The 24,884-nt window shown below is 41.9% G+C and overlaps 2 protein-coding genes across 2 annotated transcripts in view; both read left to right on the top strand.

The window, feature by feature from the left end:
• The window catches only part of LOC308129060 (arf-GAP with coiled-coil, ANK repeat and PH domain-containing protein 3-like), a 54,199-nt gene extending 38,563 nt beyond the window's left edge, over window positions 1-15,636 (top strand). Inside the window, exons 11-26 of the mRNA XM_080494820.1 lie at window positions 4,102-4,214; window positions 4,498-4,549; window positions 4,810-4,910; window positions 5,099-5,210; window positions 5,318-5,550; window positions 5,996-6,065; window positions 6,187-6,281; window positions 6,505-6,725; window positions 6,839-6,931; window positions 7,126-7,221; window positions 7,392-7,615; window positions 7,907-8,016; window positions 9,104-9,214; window positions 10,755-10,816; window positions 14,109-14,158; window positions 15,255-15,636. Of these exons, the coding sequence (XP_080350946.1) occupies window positions 4,102-4,214; window positions 4,498-4,549; window positions 4,810-4,910; window positions 5,099-5,210; window positions 5,318-5,550; window positions 5,996-6,065; window positions 6,187-6,281; window positions 6,505-6,725; window positions 6,839-6,931; window positions 7,126-7,221; window positions 7,392-7,615; window positions 7,907-8,016; window positions 9,104-9,214; window positions 10,755-10,816; window positions 14,109-14,158; window positions 15,255-15,323 (1,812 nt within the window). The 3' untranslated portion in view covers window positions 15,324-15,636. The remainder of the gene's footprint in view (window positions 1-4,101; window positions 4,215-4,497; window positions 4,550-4,809; window positions 4,911-5,098; window positions 5,211-5,317; window positions 5,551-5,995; window positions 6,066-6,186; window positions 6,282-6,504; window positions 6,726-6,838; window positions 6,932-7,125; window positions 7,222-7,391; window positions 7,616-7,906; window positions 8,017-9,103; window positions 9,215-10,754; window positions 10,817-14,108; window positions 14,159-15,254) is intronic.
• A 768-nt stretch (window positions 15,637-16,404) lies between these two features.
• On the top strand, window positions 16,405-24,681 carry ube2j2 (ubiquitin-conjugating enzyme E2, J2). The gene is made up of 7 exons (XM_080495632.1): window positions 16,405-16,526; window positions 20,105-20,235; window positions 21,779-21,819; window positions 21,923-22,025; window positions 22,125-22,263; window positions 22,353-22,433; window positions 22,608-24,681. Exons 2-7 carry the CDS (start codon window positions 20,105-20,107, stop codon window positions 22,896-22,898), a joined length of 786 nt encoding a protein of 261 aa, XP_080351758.1. The 5' UTR covers window positions 16,405-16,526; the 3' UTR covers window positions 22,899-24,681.
• The last annotated feature ends 203 nt before the right edge of the window (window positions 24,682-24,884 follow it).

Genomic DNA, 24,884 nt, shown 5'->3' on the forward strand with positions numbered 1-24,884 from the left:
ATACGGCACCTGATTATATCAACATGAATCAGATAGGAAGATAGACCACCTATATTTAGAATTTGCTTTCAGGCTTTCAAAAAAAAAAAAAAAAACATTTTTAAAAAGAACCAAAATAAGGTTCACTTTATCAGTAGATTAAGGAGAAAACTTTGCTCCGAATTATTTCAGACTTTCTTACTTAGTCCGCTGGCTTTTTTTTCTCCAGCCTGTTTACTTTATATATATATAATTAAGCCATGGTAAAGCAGCCTTTTATAGATCATAAATGTTAGAATTAATTTATTTTAAAATAACAACAACAACAACAAAAGACAGAGGTAGTCATATATTCAGAAATATACAATTAGTGAGAGATGGTGGAAATAAGATTCCTGTTAACCAAAAAGTAAGATTTCAGTATGATTTAGTACAGAATTGAGGAGTAGTAAGGCCTACCACAAACAGTATACAAACAGTATATTGTATGCTAATGTATAAATGTGGCAGACGTGCTTCTCTGAAGGATTAATGCAGGTAAACATGCCTGAAAATATAACAAGTTCATTGTCATCAGTGGAGAACTGTTTTTTTTCTTTACTATCAGTTTGTCAGCTTTCTTCCCTTTGTTGCGTCCACTAGTCTACCTCACTCTTGATTTGTTTGCCTTGGCTGCCCACCTCCCTGTCTTTATATCAGCCTGTCTCACTCCACAGAGCACACACTCCTTCTTTCTCCTCTCTCTATTCTGTCACAGCAGCTTTTTTTTGTGTACAGGACTTCATTGTGGCTCCCAGGGGAGCTGTCGTCTCAGTGGTCCCCCTCCTCCATTGTCACGGTTTCTGGTTGTACAATACTTTAAAGTCCACCTAAGAAACCAAGGAATCGACAGTGTCTTTACCAAACACTTTGTAACAGTGTGTTTATATGGTGTAAAGTACCGGTCGGTGCACGTTCACACATAAAAGGACAGCACAATATTAAGATCATTCAAAAAAAACAAAAACATTCAGAAAAGTGATTTAAAAGCCGATATTAAAAATAAAAATCAACAATACAAAGCAAAACAAGAGTAGAAAGTAGTATTAAATCTGTAAGCTATCAGTGAAAATCAAAACCTTAAAGATATGCCAAGAAGATTTGTCAAAGTGGTCCCAAACAGGCCCATCAGAGGGTTCACGTTGCAAGTTGTGAAAATAATGAAAACAAATGATGGCTACTTTTAAATCTACTCCACTACCTTTGAAACAATGAGTCACGACAGGATACCTCCACAACCTTACAACACAAATTGCCATAATGTGATTTTATGTCACTGAATGTCGAATATAGTGGTGTGATGATGACAAACAAAATAAGTGCACCCTGAAAGCCTGCCAGTCACAGTTTATACCCATATTAATGTGGCAAAAGCCTTAAAAGCCTTTTTCTTTCTTGAACATACTTGTTCCGCATTCTTCAAAGTATTTTCACACTGGACCTTTTCTGCTGATGTTATTTTACGAGCAATACGGTCGCTACGACTATCTGCTACAGGCAGTGTTACCCTTTGCTGCTCATTTTTAGATCTCAGTGTTATTTTGTGTCCCCTTTCCACAGTTTTCTTTTGTTTTTATTAAGATAACATTTTGCCACATTTTTGGTCAATTAATCACAATTAATCACACTTTTCCAAAATGTTTTCTAGTTTACGTTTGAAATTCTGTCATTATACATCTTATAAGATAATACAAGAATATATAACCCTTTACTTGTCCCACAATGGGGACATTTACATTGTTGCAGCAGCAAGTAAACACAAATAATAATAATAAACGTTAAAATGATAGCAACCACAACAATAATATAACATTTCACATTCTTGCGTGATGATATTAGTAGAAAATATACTCGATTTTGCACAGGATGGCTAAATAATGTATAGTGCTAAGTATAAGTAGTGCTTCAACAGCATGAAGGAATGTTTCACAGTATTACATGTATTACCTGATCGGTCACATTCACCCATGAGTGGCGAGGGCGGCAATGTAATCGTTACTGAACCTAAAACATTTCAACTGAGCAACATTAAGTGAAGCGCTTGTGTATTTATACAGTCATCTAAAGATAGCGACCACCTGAACGTGTAGTTTAACAGAAATGAATACAAATGCTCAAGGAACAGCAGACATTAGTTTTGGTCAACTTTATATTGGCAAACGTGTGGCCCGCGGCCCGCGGCGCGGCCTCCGCGTCTGCCCACCTGGCAGCATTCTTGCGCGGTACCGGGTGATTTAAGGTGGGAAGCGGAGGTCCGTGCGGGTGTTTGGGGAGCAATAAGACGAGCCCCATTAAGCAGGAACAGTTTTTAGGGGCGCGGACAGATGGAAAGCTTACTCTCCCCCCCACCCCTTCAAACTGCCCCGGCTGCGGGACAGCGGAGGCAGGGGTGTGTGTGTGGAGCAGGGAAGGAGCGTTTGATCTCCCCCAGCCGGCACGGGTCAGCGGGTCGCGCGGACAGCTGTATGGTAATGAGCGTTCACGCCTGACGCACGTGGCCAAGAGCAGCAGTGCGAGCGGCAAGAGAGCGCTCGCAATCTCGCGTGTGAACTCGCGTGGGTGGATGCAGGTGTATCTAATGGTCCATCCGTTTATCTACTTCTCGTTAAGTTGGAATCCTGTTATCGGTTTTGAAATGCTGTTGGATGCCGCGGTGGTAAAGATGAAGATATACGGCAGGCTGGATATCATGCTGGTGAGGCACGTCTTCTTTGTAGGGGGTAAAATGAAGAGCAAAAAAGTTTACCTGCGCCGTGTTACACATGTAAAAAAAAACTTATTATTACTATTTGAAGCATTATAAGGTCTACCTGGAGCTGAAAACAAATCATTGTGGCTTATGAACATCTTACCTCGTATTTTAAATACTTCCTGAAAATAATGTACACTTGAATGATCACATCTTTCATGCTTTATGTAAACACTAATCAGTCACTATTATTTGAACCCTGATCTTATGAAATCAATGTTAACATCATATAGATGGTGTCACTTGAACACAAGACCAGATCTCTCTCTTATTGAAACTTGGTTATTAGAGTTCTGTAATTTTCACATAGTTCACAAGAGTAAATGTTTTTTTTTGAATGAGTGGTAACTATACTTTACTCTCTCCTGCGATTCCCAGACAATATTAAAGTTCAAAGGAAATGCCAAGGCCATCTACATTACATCACTATTTGAAGAATTCATGATGCATTTTTTTGAATTAAAAACAGTCCTTGTTGTAAAATGTCGAGGTTATCCTCCTGTTACGTGTACGTTTCTATATATGTTCGTATTGGAGATAAGGCCCTTGAATCTCATGGAAACACCTCCAGATTTCAAAGGGGATCAAAACAACTTGTTTTTACTGAATTGGGATTAATGTTTTTTTTATATAAACATGTGAATAAAAGAATGGAGCTTGCACCATTAGCTTTATTGTAATTCTATTCTCTTCTCTTAAAAATTCTCGTTGATCACTATATTTGGTTCAGGTTTTTGTGTTGTTCTATAAAATAGCTTTATGCACATTGAGTGTGTTTTCTGGAAAGTGTGTGTGTGAGGGCTTGTGCGTGGTGCACACGCTCAACTTGCCATATGCCAAGTATTACCTTACCCGAAACCAAAGGCCTCCTTGACAATAGAGAAACCTAACCTCAGCCTCGTCATTCATTTAAATCTGTGTTTCTGTGTTTTTCACTCCGCTGAGCAGGTGGTATCTGCCGCTTTACTGGCCGGCCCATTCAAATCCAGGGCTGATAAGAAAATAGAGATGGTTTTAGATGATAGGTGATAGTGCTCACCATCTTTTGACATTGTGGAAAAGAAAAGCCTCCACTTTGTTGAAGTACACACACACCCACACAGACACACACATTTCAATTGCAGCATATTTGTTCTCTCTGCCAGAGTATGTTGGGTTGATAAAGCTCATTTTCACCTGGATTCTTCTCTATAATATCGCCTTGCAAAATCATTATGCACTTAATTTATTGCGGCTGTTCAGCGCTGAGATCAGATGACACTGCATGTTTTTTGCTTCTTCTTTTTTTTAAATCTCTAACAGAACTTAACAATTACTTTCTGTTGTCTTTACAGGACTTTTCCTACGATGACCCAAAGTTGGAATTCAATGTGGATGCACCGAATGGTGTGGTCATGGAGGGATACCTTTTCAAGAGAGCCAGCAATGCTTTCAAGACCTGGAACAGGTAATTGGAACAGAAGTGCACATGGTTCAATCTATGATTCAGGAATAAAAAATACACTGAATATTGTAACCACACATTTGCAGATATCGTTTAGAAGAAAGTTGATGTAAGAACTTTTTTTTTTAGGAATTGATGGCGATCAAAAATAACTTTTAACTACCGTTAAGGGTTCTAATGTTCAAAATGTAGGAATAAGATGAAGTTGCCGCCAAAGATCTATTTTTGTCCCCTTGTGATGATGAGCAGAGTGACAGTTTAATTACATATTCTCTGCTCCTTCCAGGCGATGGTTTTCTATACAGAACAGCCAGCTGGTCTACCAAAAGAAGCTGAAGGTACTGTTTGATTTCATATATATGTACGGTAACTATGTGTGGGTTCATTTAATGCACTAAATTCTGATTTGCATTCCTATAATCCAACTATTACAACGTAATAACTGATGTAGTCATTCCTCATTTGCAAGCTTCCCTCAAGAAGAAAATGAGCCGTGCTCTGACTTGTCTTTTCTGACAGCAAGGAGCAGTCTTTGTCTGTTGAGAGTAATTTATAGTAAATAGGTCAAAGTTGTGACACTTTTCTCTGCCTGTGACAGGACTCACTGACAGTTGTGGTTGAGGATCTGAGGTTGTGCTCTGTCAAACCATGTGAAGACAATGAGAGGAGGTTTTGTTTTGAGGTGGTTTCACCCACAAAGTAAGTATGAATTAAGTGTCTTACACTGTTTTTTGTTTTGTTTTGTTTTATTTGATCTATTTTTACACCAAGTGTCACTGTGCTGATTAGTTGTAATACGACAAGACGTGTTATTTTGACTGAGCTATTGCAGAACCATTAAAATCAGACATAAATGCTGTGTAATAACCAGAGTTGAAATCATGTAGGAGCTGTATGCTGCAGGCTGAGTCTGAAAAGCTGCGGCAGGCTTGGATCCAGGCAGTCCAGGCAAGCATCGCTTCTGCCTACAAAGACATCACTGACCACTATTACATTGAGGTATGGACTCAGACTGTGGCTCTCACGCAGCACTTGAAATGCCATTTCTTTAATACGAATCAGTTCTTAGATGTTACAGAATCTCTTGACGTCTTCTCTCTCTGCAGCGTTTGGACCGAACAGCCTCGCCCTCCACCAGCAGCATCGACTCTGCCAGTGAACCCAGAGAGAGGGGAGAGAGGTCCGACAAGGGTGTTCGTGGAGGAGGAGAGAGCCTCCTGCAGAGGGTACAGAGCCTGCCGGGCAATGAGCTGTGCAGTGACTGCGGCCAGGCGGCCCCCTGCTGGGCCTCCATTAACCTGGGAGTGCTGCTCTGCATCGAGTGTTCAGGGATCCACAGGTAACCGAGATGAGTGGAAGATTTCTGGATTATGATTTTTGAAACAAAGCTGTCCAAGTTATTCCATTGACATTATTAATATGCACAGTTGTTAAGCTCTTCATGAGGTTTCATCATATGGAATTTGAAATATATTCTCTTAAGATTAAAAAGATGCAGAGGGATAGAACCAAGAGTGAGGAAACAGCTGAAATACAAAGCATTTTTAAAAGACAACAACAGTTTGCTGTAGTCTCAACTGGCTACAGCTGTTGAAGTTTGGTAAATACATCACTTTAAATGCCTCCAGGACTTCTGAATAAAGACAAAGTCAAAGTTTACCATGAGCATCTCACTTCCACCTCAGGCACTTCTAATGTAAAGTAGCAAAAGTAAAAATGTGCCTCAAACAGGGAGTGAGACATAAAGTCTTCTTACACTTTCTCGTATTTCTTTTCTCTTTCAGGAGTTTAGGCGTGCATTGCTCTAAAGTGCGTTCACTCACACTAGACTCATGGGAGCCAGAATTACTGAAGGTATTTTATCGCCATGCCGCCTTTTCTTTACCCATGAGAGAAATGCTAATTGAATTTTAATTACCTTTCTGTGTGCCATCTCGCTCATTGTTGTGCCCTTCTTTTCCGTTCTTGTACTTAGCTGATGTGTGAACTGGGGAACACTGTGATCAACCACATCTATGAGGGCGGCTGCGAGGAGCTTGGTGCCAAAAAACCCGGACCCTCCAGTTCCAGGTCAGTCTAAAGATGTGCCAAGAAACAACGTCCGTACATGTCGACCACAGATGCAATCCTTTAACAGTACTGGGCCGAGATTTAAAAGTTTCTCTGATGGTCATGAGATTAAAAAAAAATGTGTCACTCTTGATCATTTTATCTGAACTAAAAAGAACTTTACAGACAATATAGCAACTTGTTTTTGTATTTTTTTAAAGACATTGTTATATGCTCCCCTCAGACAAGAAAAAGAGGCCTGGATCAAGTCTAAATATGTGGAGAAACGATTCCTGAAGAAGATGAGCGGGAGCGAGTCATTGGTAGAGGGTGAAAGGAAGTCCCGCCCCTGGACAGTGAAGAAGTGCCAGCGGCACAGCAGTTCCGTGCGTGCGCCCAATAAGGTCCGCAGGAAATACCACCGCTATGAGCCTGGCAGTGCCTCGCCCGCGAACCTCTCAGCAGGTGAGTTTAGACTTGTAGCTGCTCTGCAGTCATGATGTGAATACAGACATTGTGCAATATTCTCTGGATCCCGCGCGGCCTAAATGTCTTTCTGCCGTCCTGTTCTTCTGCAGCAGCCGCAGCAAAGTTTCGCCGAGACTCCCTGTTCTGTCCAGATGAGCTGGACTCATTATTTTCCTACTTTGACACTGGCTCTGGTCCTCGCAGTAAGTCCGCTACACAGTTAGGTCGTGCAGGTACAGACTTTGATACCTGTGGCAAAATAACTCCCTCCCTTTATTGACATGTTTGTGATGACCCGCCCAGCCTTCCCCGCTGCCGGCGGCGCGTGTTTGTGGAGTGCAGTCTGCACTCAGTAATGATTAACGTGTCCGTGGCTTGGCGATGTTTGGCCCCGCAGGTCTCAGCAGTGACAGCGGGCTGGGAGGAAGCACAGACGGCAGCACGGACATCCTGGTGTTTGGTGGCTCAGTGGTGGACAGTGTAACAGAGGAAGGTCAGTGTGAATGCAGATTGATAGGCTATCATCTGGTGTTAATACTGTTATGGTTAATGCTGAGCAAGAACACTTCAAAGGTGCATGTCACAGGTCTTTAGATGTTTTGCTGATATATCATAATTCACCCATAATTCTTCGACTCTCTGACACTGTGCTGGCGCCCACAGAGGAGGAGTCGGAGGAGTCCTCCAGTGGCGAGGTGGAGATTGAACAGGAGGTGCCGTCTGACCCAGAGGACCCCAGAGAGCTCCACCCTGGGGCGCTCCTCCACCGATCGTCCCGTCTCCATAATCTGCCACTGATGGCGGAGGCGTTGGCGCACGGTGCCGACGTACACGCTGCAAGTGAGGAGGAGGAGGGGAAAACACCCCTCATTCAGGCTGTGGCTGGGGTGAGAGACAGTTTGTTAAGGCTGGTGTGCTTCGGTTATGGCAAGGCCAAAATAAACCGGCACATTTATACTTATAGTGTTTTGATATTGCTCCTAAATCATGACTCTGTTCAGAGGTGTGGATGGTGCTCAACTCAAGATACGACGTTGATATATTCACATTTATGAACAATATCAGTCAGAAAGATTTTCCATCCGATCATGTTCACTGCTGTTCTAGAAAACGAACCCAAGTCTGGGAACATAGTGAGCTGTTTGACATAAGTAACCCTCCGTCTGTGTCTCTTTCAGGGATCTTTGATAGCCTGCGAGTTCCTGCTGCAGAACGGAGCCGACGTCAACCAGAGGGACATGAGAGGAAGAGGCCCACTGCATCACGCCACCTACCTGGGCCACACCGGGTAAGAAAAGCCGAGACTCAATATATCTATACACTTTAAAGTCAAAATGAACCAAGGCACTAGATGGAAGACACCAACAATACCTAACAAGTAAGTTTTAAGTGGCATGTAGTTCACTATACACGACCACACCCTCAATATCAACCAACCTGCACTTCTACTTTTAATTTATTACAAGCCACAATATCTTCCTTTCTTTTGTTTTATTTCTGCATGATTGAGAGGAAACCGATTGTTATTTACCGAAGGCAACGTGTCGTAGGATGCAAGTTTTTAGCAACAACTTAATCTTTTGTTAAAGGACGTCTGGTTTGACTGTGAGAGTGGCCAGTAATGTATGTTGAATCTTTAGTTAAATCAGTTGCATGAGAAATTCACAACCAACATGATTTAAGTGAGAATATAAACAATTTAAAGCATTTGACCAATCAAAATAAAGAGGAGTCATAGAACAGCGTACAGCGGCCCATCAGATGCAGTGCTTCCTCCTTTAATGAATAACAAAAACACCCTTTTAACAGAGAAAACAACTTAATAACGGGTCAACACAGGCTTCACAGCTGTTCACAGTGAGACAGCCACGCAATACCTTACACACAATTATTATATTTCATATATTTATTAAACCTATATTAAAATGTGTGGAATTTCTATTCTATATATTAAAATAAGCTCGTGACTATTTATAAAGAAGTTAATCAGAGTCTAAAGTATTCACAACTCACCAGTGTGATAAACCTTGTAATTATAGGTTGAGTGTACTCGGTGTATAATACAGGACAATTTTACCCATTTCAAAATTAAAAATCTCAATATTGCTGATTGTTAGTTCACATCCCTCATGACGTGTGTTTCTATACAGGCTCAGGCGTTGCCACTTGAACTATGTTTGATATTTGAATAAGACCCCAAACAGTCGAAGTGTTAACGATGCTTCTGCAAAACAAACGATTCAATCCTTCTACGCTGTCATGGTCACAAAACATTTTCTTACCTTCTAAAGGTTTTTCTCAGAGAAAGTTTGTTTCTTTCGCTGCCGTGTACGGCTGTTCTAAGCGCTTTCTTTTCTGTCTCTTGGTTCGAACAGGCAGGTGTGTTTGTTTCTCAAGAGGGGAGCGTCGCAGAGCGAGGTGGATGAGCAGGGCCACGATCCTCTGAGCATCGCTGTCCAGGCCGCCAACGCCGACATCGTCACCCTGTAAGTCGATCTGACGCTTCAGTGTCGGAGAGGTTTTCAATGACCTGCCTGTCAGTTGGTCACATTACACATCTGTGTAAGTTGTGTGTCAACAGTACCTGATGAGGAAGAAGGGTGTCCTTTTAGATAGATAGATAGATAGATAGATAGATAGATAGATAGATAGATAGATAGATGACTTTATTAATCCCTGAAGGGAAATTGTTTTGTTGCAGCATTCTGGTTTATAAAATACAATGGAATAGAATATAAAAAGTAGGGAATAAAAATATACAAATATACAAATATAGAAATATAGAAATATCTGGGTAGGACATAACTTAAGAAATGAGCGTGAGTAACTATAATGAGGCTCTGGCGGAGGTAGACGTGTTAAAAAGTCTTATTGCCGTGGGGAGGAACGACTTCCTGTAGCGTTCCTTCGAGCAGCGGGGTTGGATCAGTCTCTTGCTGAAGCTGCTCTTCAGCTTGTCCAGTGTTTTGTGGAGGGGGTGGGAGGGATTGTCCATGATTGCTAGCAGTTTTGCCAGCATCCTGTCCTCCACCACCTCCTCCAGGGTGACAAGCTTGGAGCCAACAACAGACTCTGCCTTCCTGATCAGTTTGTTCAGTCTGTTGGCGTCCTTTGCCTTGATGCCCGCACCCCAGGACACCGCAGCAAAAAAGATGGTGCTTGCGACAACAGACTGATAGAACTCCTGCAGCATCTTGTTGCAGACATTAAAGGACCTGAGCCTCCTCAGGAAGTAAAGCCGGCTCAGGCCCTTCTTGTAGATGGCCTGTATGTTGGTGGACCAGTCCAGTTTGTTGTCCAGTGTGACACCCAGGTACTTATAGGAGTCCACCAAGTCCACGTCCTTCCCACTGATGCTGACTGGAGAGGGCAGGGGCTTGTTCCTCCTGAAGTCCACCACCATCTCCCTCGTCTTCTCCACGTTCAGCAGCAGGTGGTTCTTCCCACACCACTTCACAAATCGGTCTTTTTACTGAAAAAGCAATAGACAAAAAGTGTAAACTATAGCCTGGTTAATTCCTGTTATAAAGGAAAAATACATGTTCCACAAATAATATATAAAATGTAAATATCAACTTTTTATCATGGGAAGAGTTCCTCAAAAAATTCAAGCGTTGCTCTCTCGCTCTCTCTCTCTCTTTCTCTCTCTCTCTCTCTCTCTCTCTCTCTCTCTGTCTCTGTCTCTGTCTCTCTCTCTCTCTCTCTCTCTCTCTCTCTCTCTCTCTCTCTCTCTCTCACACACACACACAGCTGAACAAACGAAATTAGAATAGAAAGGTTTAATTAGCTTTTTAAATATTTTTAGTTTTTGCTTTTAGTCTGTTTTTCTTGTCATCATCTTCGTTTCTCCATGGCTCATCTTCCATTGGGTTCCGTATTAGATTTACATTCCTCCTCCTCCTCTTCACCAACCTGAACTCTTTACCTGTCATTGTCTGTCCCTTTATCTCTCACCTGACGTCGTTCTTTTCTTCCTTGCGTCTCATCAAACCTCTGGCTCTCCCTCTCCTCTTGCCTGTCTTCCAGGTTGCGTCTCGCGCGGATGAATGAGGAGATGCGAGAAGCAGAGGCTCCACTGGGTCAACCAGGTCAATACCCCAGCAGCAGCCCCACTGAGCAGCAGTATAGGAAGTGCATCCAGGAATTCATCTGCCTCAACATAGAGGAGTGCTAGTAGTCACTTCTGCACCAGGGAGCGTAGCCCAGCTCTATTTATATATGTATTCCTTCTGACTGAAAGCATGTTGTAACCGCACCGAAGTTGCCCCTAGACACTGATCTCCAGTGCGTCACGTCTGCAGATCTAGGCTTATCGGCAACTTTCCTGCGCGCCGGCTGTCTGGGGAGAGAGATCGGCTGTGGCCTGCATCGGGCAGTAGGGGGACCCCTGATGGACCTGTCTAACTCTACTGACTATACATTCACCACCTCCACTTTCCTGCAATCACCACTTTGTTTCTGCTTGCCATGACTTGGCACCACCCATGCTACCGCTAGCTACACAACACACACACACAGTAACCTGACATCTGCTTTTTTTTTTTTTTTTTGGTGTTTTACTAACTGGGTTATGCTCTTAACTTATCACAATGTGGTGTAAGCTCCTCGACGAGTATGTGGGCTTATTGCCGCCTAACAGCTCTTACCTCTGAAAAATCTCGCTGCATTAACCCTCCACACTTTATATCTATCCAAGATCATCTGTGTGACGTCCAACTTAGTCATCTCGTCTCGATCAGAGATGTAAATATACATATTTAGAAGTTTAGAAACTGTGTACTGTGGCATGAGGTGAAAAAAAAAGACAACTAATGGTATTTGATCCATTGCTAAAAATTGTAAGAGTAAACCAAGCTACAGTGGGGTTGGGCAGCGTAGTTAACTGTGTATAGAAAGAGGCGAGGAAGGGAAATGTAATGTAAAACTGTGACTAAAATACTGAAGGGCTTGTGGGTGAATTGGCCCAGAAGAGCTCGATTTGTAAGATACTTTGTGACAAGATGAATGAGTGAATGACCTGGAAAGGAAATGAGTGCATGTGTCCAAGATTACTGAGAGACAGAGTTAAATACTACGATACATTGTGTAAAGGAAAAAAAATGAAACTGCACTTTTCCCATTTACAGTATTATCATTTAGCTTATTTTCAGTTAGTTTTTGCATTGTCCTCGTCTAGTCAAGTTGTTGCCAATATGTCGTCTACTTTTTTGTCTTTATATTTATGTTTATCTCCCCAGAGGACCAGTGCAATGCATTTAATGATGCAGTTTTTTATATCTGCATGTTTGGTAATGATTGTCATTTTAATCTGAAAGCATTACTTGGAATTTAGATCAGAAGTCTTTCAGTGGTTTATCGTAATCGCGTTCATAGGAGACATACAGCTTTTGTTTTATTTTATTTTTTTTTTTAATTTGGAATGGCCTTAGATTGCTAGCAGGACAAATACTGACATACAAGCATACCACTTTTTTGTGGATTTCACAAGCTGATCATTGAGAAATCTAGCTATAGTACATGGATTGAGAAATGGTTGGAGTCCATTGGGTCTCACCTCAGCTGAGTCATGAATCTACAGACAAACCTCCAGTTTCCTGTACATACTCATCCCTGTTGCAACATTTATGGGTCGATTATAGAGCACATTTCTGCTTATAACACTTATGTGTTAAACAGACTCCTATATCTGGCTTCCCTCGCTGGTCAAAACTGAAGGTACTTAATTTCCAGGCGGTTCAACTTTGCATTCTGAGCATGATGAAATGTGTTGCTATCGTTTGATCACGTTGTGCAGTGCAGTCCTGTGGAATTAGCATGAGCCACCATGACCCCCGCTGGTGTCTGGACTTTCTTCCTTTTTGCACCTCTGTGCCATTATTCCATCCGCAGACCAAATCTGTGGTGATGTCGCCATTTCTGTCCACAATATTTTCAATGATTGTTTTTCTCGTTGTGGTTTTATCTGCCAAAGACTTTTTTTTTTCTTTTTTTTTTTTGTAAAGGGAAAGTGTCTGACACTGTTGTATAACTTTTTTGTTTTGTTTGTTTTTACTGAAACTATTCCGAATAGATACAGCATCGTCTTACCATCCTTTCTGAAGTGACAGAGTGGTAGAAACACTGTTAGTGTACTCACACGTCCACAAGAGGTTACAGAGATGTAACTTACTCTAGAGATTTTGATATGGCAGGCGAGATTCTGCAATTGATCATTGTACTTTGAGTAGAACCAATCTAGGAGGTGATGTGAAGCTACTGTGACCAAACTGTTGAAGGGGCTGTCCCCCCCTGGGAAGTATTAAATGTTGTGTCCATTGTGTGTGTTGACTTAAAAGAGTGGTGAAAGGTGCTGTTCAAAGCAAACATGCTGTAAATAGTACACTCGTGTATTTAACTCAATGCCAACTTCCTGCCTCTCAACATTCAATCGCAGATTTTGACTGTCTGACTTGTTTTACGTGTCTTTTTATTATTTTTCCCAAAACAAACAGAACGACCTGTCAAGCAGAACCGTAACGCAGTTCTGGAGTACTCCGACGAATTCTTCTGTTTACTGACGTTTAGATATTTTTGGAATACTCTCTTCCTTGTCTTTAGAAGCACTAAGGGGAAAAAACAAAAAAAAACAAAATGCATACAATAAAACTGAGAAACTCTTGATGAACTAACCCTGCTTCCTGCTTGTTGCCCTCATTACTGTTCCCTGTCTCATACTCTGCTGTGAAACATTCTCCCAACATCGGAGTGCAAACAAAAAGCTTTGTATCAGTGTCGCCCAGATCGGCTGCCAGAAGTCCGTGTGCCCACCAGTGTTTGGTTTCATTGAAAAGTTCTTGTAAAATAAAGATCACAATCATTCCTCGAGGCACTCTGGCGATACTCCAGGAGAAAAAGGTTGGAAAGTACTTCTCTCGAGAATCAATTTATACAACTCATTCAAATATCGTACATGTTCCCAGATGTTGGGGGAATGCACAGACTGATCTTGTGTGTCTTTTCGTGATTGGCATAATTCTCGGTAGCACTTGGCTTATTCAAAGCAATAATCTGAAAAGTATAGCAGAGTTTTACACACACACACACACACACACACACACACACACAGCCAGTACATTGGTATAAGATCACTGCTGTTTAGTCTTCTCAATATTAAATCATGTCATTTTCTCACCTGCAACAACACTGCCTTGAATAATTCAGTGTCTCCTGTGTGTGAAACATTTTCGTTATTTCACAAGCATTGTTATGCCATCATTGAAATAAAATTCCGCGTGTCCGAAAAAAGGCAAAATTCCCAACTCTCTCTAAAAGCAATCAACACATGTCCATTTAAAGAAATAATCAGCAACTGACATCATGCCATTGCTTCTGTTACCACAGGGGTTGCCACAACCAACAGGAGGGTTAAATCCAAGGAGGTTCGGAATAGAGTGAGTCAAGCATCCTGGGCCATCTCAGTAGAAAACTAGTGGGACACTCTTATTCTGTCTGCTCTGGTGGTTTGGGCTGATGTTCAAGGTGTCTTGATCTGTTGAACAAACTTTCAGGGAAACTATGAGGAGCCATTTTAGGGTTGTGAGCACTTTCATGATGATGATCAACGAGGCGATTGTAAGTATCCTTAGTGAAAAGGTGTTTAATATATGCTGGCGTAACACAGCTGAGAGTCAGTTTGATTTTTTCAAGGTTTGATCTCTAATGACACCAGTGAGTATTTACAAAGAGTAGTTAAACACACAGTATTTCTCATTAATTAGATAATTCAGGCTAGTATGTTGCAAGATAATAATGAATTTATCTGTACTGCACGTTTCTGCTTCACGTTGGATTAAAGCCGAATCATTACAACAAGAGCCACAAATATTTTCAAAAAAGATTAAAATGGGTGAGGCTCTGCTAATTTCCTTCAGAACGTATTTCCAGAGCAAAAGTACTATGAAAGGTGAGACTTGTCACTCTTTTTTTTAAATCTTGGACTCATTAACAGACACCTGCAGAGAACCTCAGGCTGTATTTTGTTTCATATGGAATGAAACACCTACTAATAGACCCAGGGATTCTACATTGCACCACAGTCAGAGTAGTTAAGCTAGAATTTGGTGTTTTTTTAGTGTTAGGTTGTCTGACAGTACTAAAATAAAGAAGCCGCTGATTCAAGATAAAGGAGTATAGAACAGGACGTTCACCATTTGTTACAATAAGTTATTTGTGGCAAACCAGTCAGTACCCCCAGTAAAAAACTTTCAGTTTCCTTGTTTGTATCAGTCATTACAGAGAACATCAGATTGTCCCATCAGATTCAAACTTTTCCCCAGTGGCACTCACTCAGGATGTTATCTTTACTCGTGGAACTTCACTCAAGCTTTGCTTTGAAGGTTTTCCTCTTTAATGGGTTCATAAGAATTCTACTCTTTCTTCTATACTGAGGATTCTGGGTGTTGTTAAAGAGGCTTTCCCAGTGCAATCCCCCCACTTTCTGTGGTACCCTTTACGACTCCGTCCCTGACCTCAGTATTCCCTTTGCAGGTGACTTCTCCTGTGCTGATGTCTTTCACGAGTTTTCTGTCCTCGCATCTCTCCAGCCCGAAAAGCTGAGGAGAAGAAGCTTGCTGTTCAGCCGCTGCAGGAAGCCGCTGTGACCGTCACTAACCTCCAGTTCCTCCAGCCACTCCTCAGTCAGAAGAAAGACCATTGAAAAAGACATTCATGGTGGTGCAGCCATATTCACATGATTCAAAACCCTGCAGACATTTGATGAAGCTACTTTCTAACAAGCTTGTCATTGCTTTTCACCACTCTTGCAAATTGGAGAAGGTGTCAGTCATTTGATGTGACACCAATTGTATCAGTCGCAGAGTCATTATAATATGTCAAAACATGAGAAAAATGTCTATCAGTGACACATAAATGTTTCCACATACTCTCTTTGATGAGTAGACTTCTTTTCTTGATCTTTGATGTTCATTCAGAATTTTAGAATGTAATAAAGGGACTGTTTTATAAAAATAATGATAAAATATATTGTTTAATGGAAAGCCTGAGTAAATAACTGTGTTTTAAGGTCTGATTTAAAGGAAGTGAGTGTGTCAACAGTACTCAGGTGCTCAGGAAGTTTGTTCCACGGTAGCGCAGGAACTAAAAGCTCCTTTACCTTGTTTGCTTCCGACTCTGGGAACACTTTGTGAACCTCTCCTGAAGACCTCAGGAGTTTGGATGTTTCATATTCCATTAGTAAATCTGATACGTATTTATGCCTAAGACCATTCAAACCTTTGTAGACATGAAGTAAGACATAAATGGCAAATGGAGCTGAATTTTTTTATGGCTGAATTTCTTTGCGGCTGAATTTTTAGACACATTGAATTTTTATACACGAGTTGGGGGTTTTTTAGATGTTGAAAATGTCAGAAGCAAAAACAATTCTGTGCTTGAAATTCGACAGCTTTTAAAATTTGAAATTTGATTTCAATGGTAAAAAGAAAAATCAGGGTAAGATATTCGAATTCAGATTGATGGCACATATATACTTCCATAAGATAGGATGAACTATTCGGATACAATTTATAAAACAGCATGAAGGACTAAAAATATATATCCCAGATCCACTGGTGTCAGTGAAGCGCTCTCCGGTGTGGTTTTTGACCTCGTTTCCACCAGCGAAGAAGAAAAGCCGGAAGCTGGCGATAGCTGAAGCTACGTTGGTATCTCCGTCTGATCGCTGTGGGCTTGTCAACACAAACAGCGGCTTCAGTTCGTGTCCAGCCACGAATACCTGTTTTCACTGGAGTCTCTGGAGAGGTACGTCTCTATTCCACGCCTTCTGGTTCGTCAATGTGAGAGGTATTAAGGATTTGGACATGTTAGAAAGACATCAACTCGTGTTAGCAGCTGCTAACGCTCAGTGGCTACACACAGTTATGATGGGGCCTGTTAGCAGACGTTAGCCGGTGGCTACCTCAGCTCCGCCCGACTTCATTTAGACAGTTTGGAGTTGCTCTGTGAGGTTTTTGAGTTGAGTAACAGCCTGACGTCACGCTGCTGTCTGATCAATTCTTTCCGTTAAACAGAGCTTTAACTTTAGCCTCGCTCGATTTGAATCAGCTGGATTAGCCTTGGCTACGTAAGTTGCGTTAAGTAGCCTCTTGTTTATTTGGAAGTGCTTCTTGGGTTACGTCGTTTATGCAGGTCGTTCCATGTCAGCTGTTCAACACATGACATCATGTCAGCTGAACACTTCCCTGAATTTGGCTGTAACCGACTTGCTGTTAACAGACTGCTTCATATGCAAGTAAATCTCAATCATTTTACCCATAGTTGCAACAAATCGCTGTCTGATTGCACCGTTTCCTTCCACTCTCACTGGGTTTGATGGATAACGTCATTTTAAAATATGCAACTGAAAGCACGGAAATCCTGAGAACGCTTAAAGAAATCGTGTTGAGATCGCACGTTCTCCCTGTGCTTATGAGGGTTCTTTAGCCCTACTCCAGTTTACTACCGCGGGACAAAGTTGGATTGGTTAGTGTCTAGGAATCGACTGTGTCTGTTTCTCTATTCCTTTGGAATTGGCAGCCAGGCCATGTTGGAAGCCCCAGTCCACCCTGAGTTGAGCAAAGTGAGAGGGAAGATTGATAGACAGCCAATGCGATGTCCTCGTCATGACTGCTATATTCCTGTCCGAGTGTCAAGGTGCAAAGATTACTATCCCAGTTGGCCGTTTAATTTTTGTGCCTGCCTTAGTGGCAAGGCTCAAAGATTACTATCCTAGGTGGCCATTTAATATGTTTTTGATTATTATTACTAGAATGTTCCAGAGTAACTGCCTGCCTCTCTTTTGGTCTCCTCCATGTGGTGCCTTTCCCATCCAGCACAGACACAAAAAGCACATCGACACTGCAAAACGTTCAGGAATAGGTTGCCATGACTTTTGTTCATGATTCTGCCAGGGATGCGCCGATCCACATTTTTTTTTTCACTTCCGATCTGATCCTGATATCTGAATTTGGATATCTGACGATACCGGTATTATTCCAATACCAGAGCACTATTTGCTTTAATATTATTATCATTATTTTTTTATATGAGGCTATAATAAACTCCTCTCTACAGGCAAGTATGAAATGCATGAATGTATGTATGAAATCTCTCAAAATGCAACTTGAGGTTAGTATAAGGTCTGAAAAGCTATTTTTGTTCAATTCCGGGAGTCTGCGTAATGTCATCATCTCACAATAAACTTGTTATATCTTTAAAACCTCAAAATCACTTTATTAAACCCTGGGGAAGTTCTTTAGCTCCGCAGCACAAACAGTAGTGTTTCTAACGCAGCACAAATGATTTGGACTATTTTCACAGAGTTTTGCGTGGAGTAGGGGGCAGCGTCACGGAGGTCTAAATAGCCTGCTGAGCGGCTTTTCATTGTTTTAATGCCGCCGTCACCGCTGTTCTCTTCGGCGAGCTGGCGTTTTAAAACGGTGATGCCCGGCTGCAGAGAAGCCGCCTCCCTATACAACAGCTTTGCAAACATTGGCACGTTGCTTTGCTGTATTTTATGGGCATATACTAGATATCTGAAATGTATATAAAATATCAATTAGAAATAATATGTAAAACTACATTGTACAGGATTTATTTTCTCCCCCCCAAATAATCTGAAATCTCATCCGAGGATGAGTTGTCCATTCACTTTTCGTTAGTTTCACTTTTATAATCATTATCAATGTATTATTTCCACACCATAACTCAGATATGGAAGAATGAGAGAGTTGTTTAATAAGTTGAGTTTATTTTTATCTAATTGTGGAATCGGATTTTGTACATTATACAAATATTTTATATGCTGTTGTATGCAGCTTCCAGCCGAGCCTTTCATCAAAAGTCATTCTGACAAATATATTTATTGCATCGGTCAAAAAAATGCATCATGAACATGACAACAGCACAATTTGCTCTGGATTGCTTGTATTTATTTGGAAATGTAATGACTTCTTCTTTTTTTCTCTCCACTTACCCCGCCACGATTTTAAACTATGCGTCTCTGCGTGTAATAAATACATCACTATTTATCCTCGGTCACTGAAATGTTACAAATAATTCACTGATTATATTAAGTCTTCTATCTGGCGCGTTCGTCCCACGTACAACATGCGAGTCAGTAGAAATGTAGAATGACATGACGTAGTTGTCCACGCGACACCGGATTGCTCATGTAACATGCTTACAAAATCGGCATTCGCAGTTCGCCTGTCTTTCCGAGCCGCGTTCTCCTCTTTTGGGGGATTTTTCTCCAAACGTAAGACTACCGAAAGGGCAAGAGTTCTGTCCATGTTTAGCGCTTATATTTTTCCTGCATGGATGGTGACCTATAATGCTTTATTCTTGCGTAATCCCTCTGACTAATGTCGAGTCGGCACACATTCAGCCGACTGAAACAAGATAAGACAGGAGGACAAGGCAAATCTACGCTCTGCTTATGAGTCTGATAGTTTAAAACACTTGGTAATTTTGCTATTTATGTGCCGTCTAAATAAAAATGGACTTATTTCTTAATGTGCATGCAATTTGGTTGGGGAAGAAAGCTAAAGTTAAGAAATGGGGAGAACGTGCTAATTCCAGGAAGATGGGCCCGAAATTTCAAATCAAACATATTCTTGCTTTGAGGTTGAGATCATCTGATCGCTGCTATCATGCATCTCACTATTGCTCTAAAAAGGAACACGTGTCATGAAATTTGTGGATATTGTACCCCAAACCGGCATAGTTTGTATCTGGGACACTTGTAAGGTACACATTGTTATCATGGAGAGATTCACCCGCAAGACGAGAAACGAGGACACATGGATTATTTAAAGGACAGCAACAAAGAGACTCTATTGTTATTCAAAATTAAGAGGACTGAACTACCCCACACTCACTAACTCTTGTTGAATGATTGTTTTTGCTAAGTTCTGCATTTTATGTACTCATAAATACCAAAAAGGCCAAAAAGTACACTTGTAATAAGTTGCTTTGCTATCAAGTGGGTATCAGAGGTTGAAAGCAGGAGTAAAAAGTTGATGGGGGGGGGGGGGGGTTGTCTGAAATGTATCCGCTTTGTGGGAAAAAAATGTTGTGCAGCATCATCAAAGTGACGTCGTGGCTCTCTGGAGAAAGTTGAGATTTCCTCTGAATTAAGCGAGAGAGTCTAATAACAATGTGCCAATTTCAACTATAAATCCTACTTGGTGTATCCAGATTTGGGGAAGGACAGATCAGATCAGTGCGTGAGTGTGTGTGTATATATATATATATATATATAGACACACGCTGCTGAAATAGTTGCATATTATAATCACAACATACAAGGTTGGATTTTAATGTTTTCTCTCAATCTACAGATGAACAACAACGGGAATAAGAGAGCTCCAACCACAGCCACGCAGCGACTTAAACAGGATTACCTCAGGATAAAGAAAGACCCTGTGCCTTACATCTGTGCAGAGCCTCTCCCCTCCAACATCCTAGAATGGTAAGATCCCCTCATGCAGCCAGATCAGATAAAGTGGGTTTTAATGTTGCACAGTAGGAGTGGTGACATCACAGTAAAGTTTGTTTGAACACATCTGAAGGGCAATCTTCAATACAGATGAGGAAATCTTAAAGATGAGCAAATTGTCATTGACAAGACTGAGAAAATATTTAACGTGATAGATTGATAATAAATCTTTTCTATATGCTCTAAGGTGTGTTCATTTGCACATATTCAATCAAAACAAACTGCGTCGTAAGTTTGCCCATAACTAAATATCATGGTGACCTCACCGTCCCACACTTGGAGGACTCCTCGTTTACTGAAGCAGTTCTAAGAATGAACCATACTTGTGTTGTATTGTAGCTCCAAATAGGAACACGGGCACTAAAACATTTGCCAGGAAGAGTTCAATGATCAGTGTCGACCCGTCACTCCAGATTCTGTCAACAAGCGCCGTGACCTCTTTGTGTACAATTCATGAGAATAGAGTCCGTTTTATTGGGATGAAAACGGGTTCTCACATGTTCAGTGGAACACTGACAGGGTTATCACTGGCTTTCCTTTACGTAGATTTCTCTTCTTGAGAAGTGAACGTTGCACAAGCTGGAAACATTGTAGCGCAACCTGAAAAACCTGAAAAGTTAAATGAGGTTGCTATACTTCAATCTTTACCGATCGTCTCCCAGGATTTCTGGCAATCAGCAGTCTTCTTCTATACCACCTTTTTTGACGATAGAATAATAAAATAAAAGCCTAAGATGTCAAAGAGGGCGAAACAATTATCCTGATCCTCAAATGTTGCGTCTCTCCCCATGGAGTTTTGTAGTTCCACAAGAGAGCCCCCGTCCCACACCGTGAAAAACCATTGGTACATTAGTAATTGTACACCTCAGGTTGAACTAAACCACAAAGCTTTTATTCTCTGTGCTTAATAAAGTTTTCATGGTGACTTCGCTGTTGACGCTTCTTTTCAATGTTGATATACTGAAAGTGTTGTTGGTCAGATGTTGCGTGACGGTTGACGAGATGAGCCCCATCATTTCCGACGGGGATTTTTAGCTGGAAAATACTTTAGATTACACTCTTTTCTCCAGTCTCAGCTTTTCTTTTCTTTAGCATTTTGAAGTTTCAGCCACATGGAAAGAACTTTGCATATCTGCCAATAGTCGCTACAGCTGAGGTGATTTGATGAATTGGATTGTTACAACCATGTTCTAATGGGACTTTTCTAAATTTACTTCCCTGTCAAAACTTCATAATGTAAAAGAAGACGGAAAAGAGTCAGCAAAGATTGAGATACATAGCGATTAAATGGACGTCTGCCCCCAAACTAGATTTATTTATCTATTTATATATATATAAAAGAAGTAACATCTGACAAAGACTTGATTTAAATAATAAATCAATGAACCAAAATGCAATAAAATTGATGATTTGGGACCACATCAAGCACAATATCATGGAAATGCTGAGCCTAGTACTTAATCGTTCTCTGTCACGTCATGCCTGGTCACTAACAAAGACTTTTTGTTCTTTCTAGGCACTATGTGGTCAGAGGTCCTGAGAAAACTCCTTACGAAGGTGAAACACACGGACTCTCATTCTTTTTCTGGGATTCAAAGTCTTTAATAGTTCTTTAATGTTTACTGCCTTTATTCTGACCAGTTTCTGATCCGATTCCCAGGTGGATATTATCATGGAAAGCTGATATTTCCTCGAGAGTTTCCTTTTAAACCACCAAGTATCTACATGATCACGCCAAATGGGAGATTTAAATGTAACACAAGGTACGGAGTGAATGCGGCTTTTCGCTTTAAACTGAATTATTTGCGTTGCCTCTGTTTCCTGCGTGCGTGATGTTTATGTGTGTGTTCGTTCCTCCGCAGGTTATGTTTGTCCATCACAGACTTTCATCCAGACACGTGGAACCCCGCCTGGTCCGTTTCCACGATCCTCACAGGGCTGCTCAGTTTCATGGTGGAGAAAGGCCCCACCCTCGGCAGCATCGAGACCTCCGACTACACGGCAAGTCAAACAGAGCGAAACCTTTAGCCCCGCAACACCGGTGGCCTGTGATTGCTCAAACGTCTGACGGGCGTTTGCTTTTCTAACAGAAAAGACAGCTGTCGGCCCAAAGCTTGGCCTTCAACCTCAATGACAAGGTGTTCTGTGAGCTGTTTCCCGACGTCGTCGATGTAAGTATGAGAGGACGCTTGTGTCGGACTTTGCTACCTGGATTTATTCCTTCCTGCATGTTTGTTTTGTCGCAAAGCAAGAAATGGAGTGCTGATGTGGATTATGGCTGTTTTTAGAAGACGTGCCTCTCCTCGGGCTCAGCGTTGTCCTCTGGGTTTTGTTTCCTCTGCCAGGAGATGAAGCAGAAACAGAGGGCCCAGGAGGAGTTGAACGCCCGCACTCAGCCTCTCCCTTTACCCGACGTGGTGCCCGACGGCGACCCCCAACACGCCCACTACGGCCTGCCGGCCCTCAACGGAGGCGCCGTCCCACTGGAGGGCGCCAACCCCGCCCCTGGCCAGCAGCAGGCCAATCGCAACCACGGACTTCTCGGTGGGGCTTTAGCCAATCTGTTTGTGATTGTAGGGTTTGCGGCGTTCGCCTACACGGTCAAGTACGTGCTGAGGAGCATAGCCCAGGAGTGAGATGGGGAAGGGGTGCTCGGGCGGCGCCCTCCCCTTCCCCTCCCCCTCCCCTCCCCTCCCCCCCGTAGGTGAGCCAGCCAGTGGACTCCACATTCTTAAAAAAAAACACACAACATGGGGGAGAGATGTTCAGTCCTGGGTTAAGCCCCTTCACAACCACCACTACAACCATGGACTTTGGAGACCAAAACAAAGCCCACCTCTCCTGATGGACTGGAGCGGAGGGGGGGAGGGGTAGGGGTAGGGGGAGGTGGGGGGGGGGGGACTTAACAGGGGTTTGGTAAAAATGGTTGTGATCCACTCTGTGCTTCAGTGGTTTGTATCGGTATTTGGAACAAAGTTGGCTCATGGGTTGTGGAGCAGTGTGGAACTGTGTGCGGGGCAAACGGGTCAAAGCTGGTTCAACTGAGCCGGGCAGTTGGCCACTACAGGAAAAAAAAAAACACGAAATCCCTTCTGCAATGCTGTGAACATCCAAGTGCTTTTTAACAGCTTGTTTCCCGTGGACCATTGTCGGGCCTCCAGGGCGTCACAGAGGCTCCGGGGGCAGGACCTCATGACATCTTGCAGCTCAGCCAGAGTTTTGCACACCAGGAGAAGAAGAAGAAGAAGCAAACGGAGCGTTTGATTGTTTCTGATGACCCCACGAGACGGCCCAACCTGACTGAGTTCTGTACAGTTTCAGACTCTGATGATTCACCAGATCAAACCACGTTCCCTTCCGGGTTTTTTTTTAATGCGACATGGTGGCTGCACCAAGTATGTAGGCAAATGCATCCGTATGTTGTTTTTGTTTGTATTCTTGACCCTTCTGAGGGTCACACAGACTGCAGACGGATTGATTCCTTGCAAATTCGCCACAAATAGGAGTTGTTGATTTTTTTTTTTTGTTTGTTTTTTTTGCCAACACAAGCTTCAAATCATCAAGATGACCAACAAGGACTGGTAAGAAGACTTAGGATTGATGGTTGCGGCTTCTAATTTTGGAGTTCATGCATTGCTGCCATTAAAAACACGAAGTAAAGGTCCAGCAAGCAAAACTGTACGCTTAAGATGACAATCAGTGTTCAGCTATGTGCATTCGAAAAACACCTTGGAACACATCCGCATCTCTTTGGCATTAAAAAAAACAAAACAAAACCGCGTTTCGTGCTGGGAATAATCCCAACGACAACAAACGGTTTGAGAAAAATGTGCTGATCGGTGGCCAGATGTTCTCCAGCCAACCCATGAGCCAAGCAACAGGACACCAGAACTTTTTTTTTCCCCCAATTGGCTTTGCTGACCGGTATAGCTCCATCCTATACGGGTCCAATTACAGAGACACATGAAGAGAACCTACATTGCATTTCTGTATATTACTTTTCTTTTTTTTTTCTTTCTTTCTTTCCCCTCGTTCTCTTTATTTATAAAACGCAGCCGACATGTCTGTGGTGGTTCTGAGGACACGTGTAGTGTTTGCTGAGCAGGTCAGTCAAACACACAGGCAGGCTGAGGCCCCGTCTCACATAATTGCTGATGATTTACTGTTGTGCATTGCATTTAGTTAAAAAAAAAACAACAACAACAAATGGTTCTATTGTGTATCTTATGTTTCAACAGAAAACGGTCTGAAAGGAAAAAAAAATCCTCCTGTCTGTTGCTCTTCTTTTCTTGGCACCATTAAAAAAAACAACTGATGATGGGAATGCGTTTGTGTGATGATGCAGCAAATGCCTACATTTTTCCATGTTTCAGTTAATCTCGTGTGACATTGTACGTTTTCATAGTAAATACAAATAAATTACCCTGCTTGACGGGGCATTTAATAAAAACCTTTCTTCAATCTGTATTTGGTGTCAGAGGTTGGGACGTATTACATTTAATATAAAATGCTGATTAATTTTTCACCTCTTTCTGTATTTGAGACTCCTGTTTCTGTCCAGGTGCAGATCATCCCAGAAAGTGGACATTTTTTTAAACTACAAACATGACTACAGTTCTCAG

The sequence above is a fragment of the Blennius ocellaris genome (assembly GCF_963422515.1).
Source record: "Blennius ocellaris genome assembly, chromosome: 4".
Lineage (NCBI taxonomy): Eukaryota > Metazoa > Chordata > Actinopteri > Blenniiformes > Blenniidae > Blennius > Blennius ocellaris.

What these genes read in the sequence shown, in the direction of transcription:
- ube2j2 (XM_080495632.1), top strand. Translation starts at nt 20,105, where the DNA reads ATGAACAACAACGGGAATAAGAGAGCTCCAACCACAGCCACGCAGCGA. An exon ending in AGATTTAAATGTAACACAAG is followed by an intron (nt 22,026 to 22,124) that starts GTACGGAGTGAA and finishes GTTCCTCCGCAG; the next exon opens with GTTATGTTTGTCCATCACAG. An exon ending in TGTTTCCCGACGTCGTCGAT is followed by an intron (nt 22,434 to 22,607) that starts GTAAGTATGAGA and finishes TTCCTCTGCCAG; the next exon opens with GAGATGAAGCAGAAACAGAG.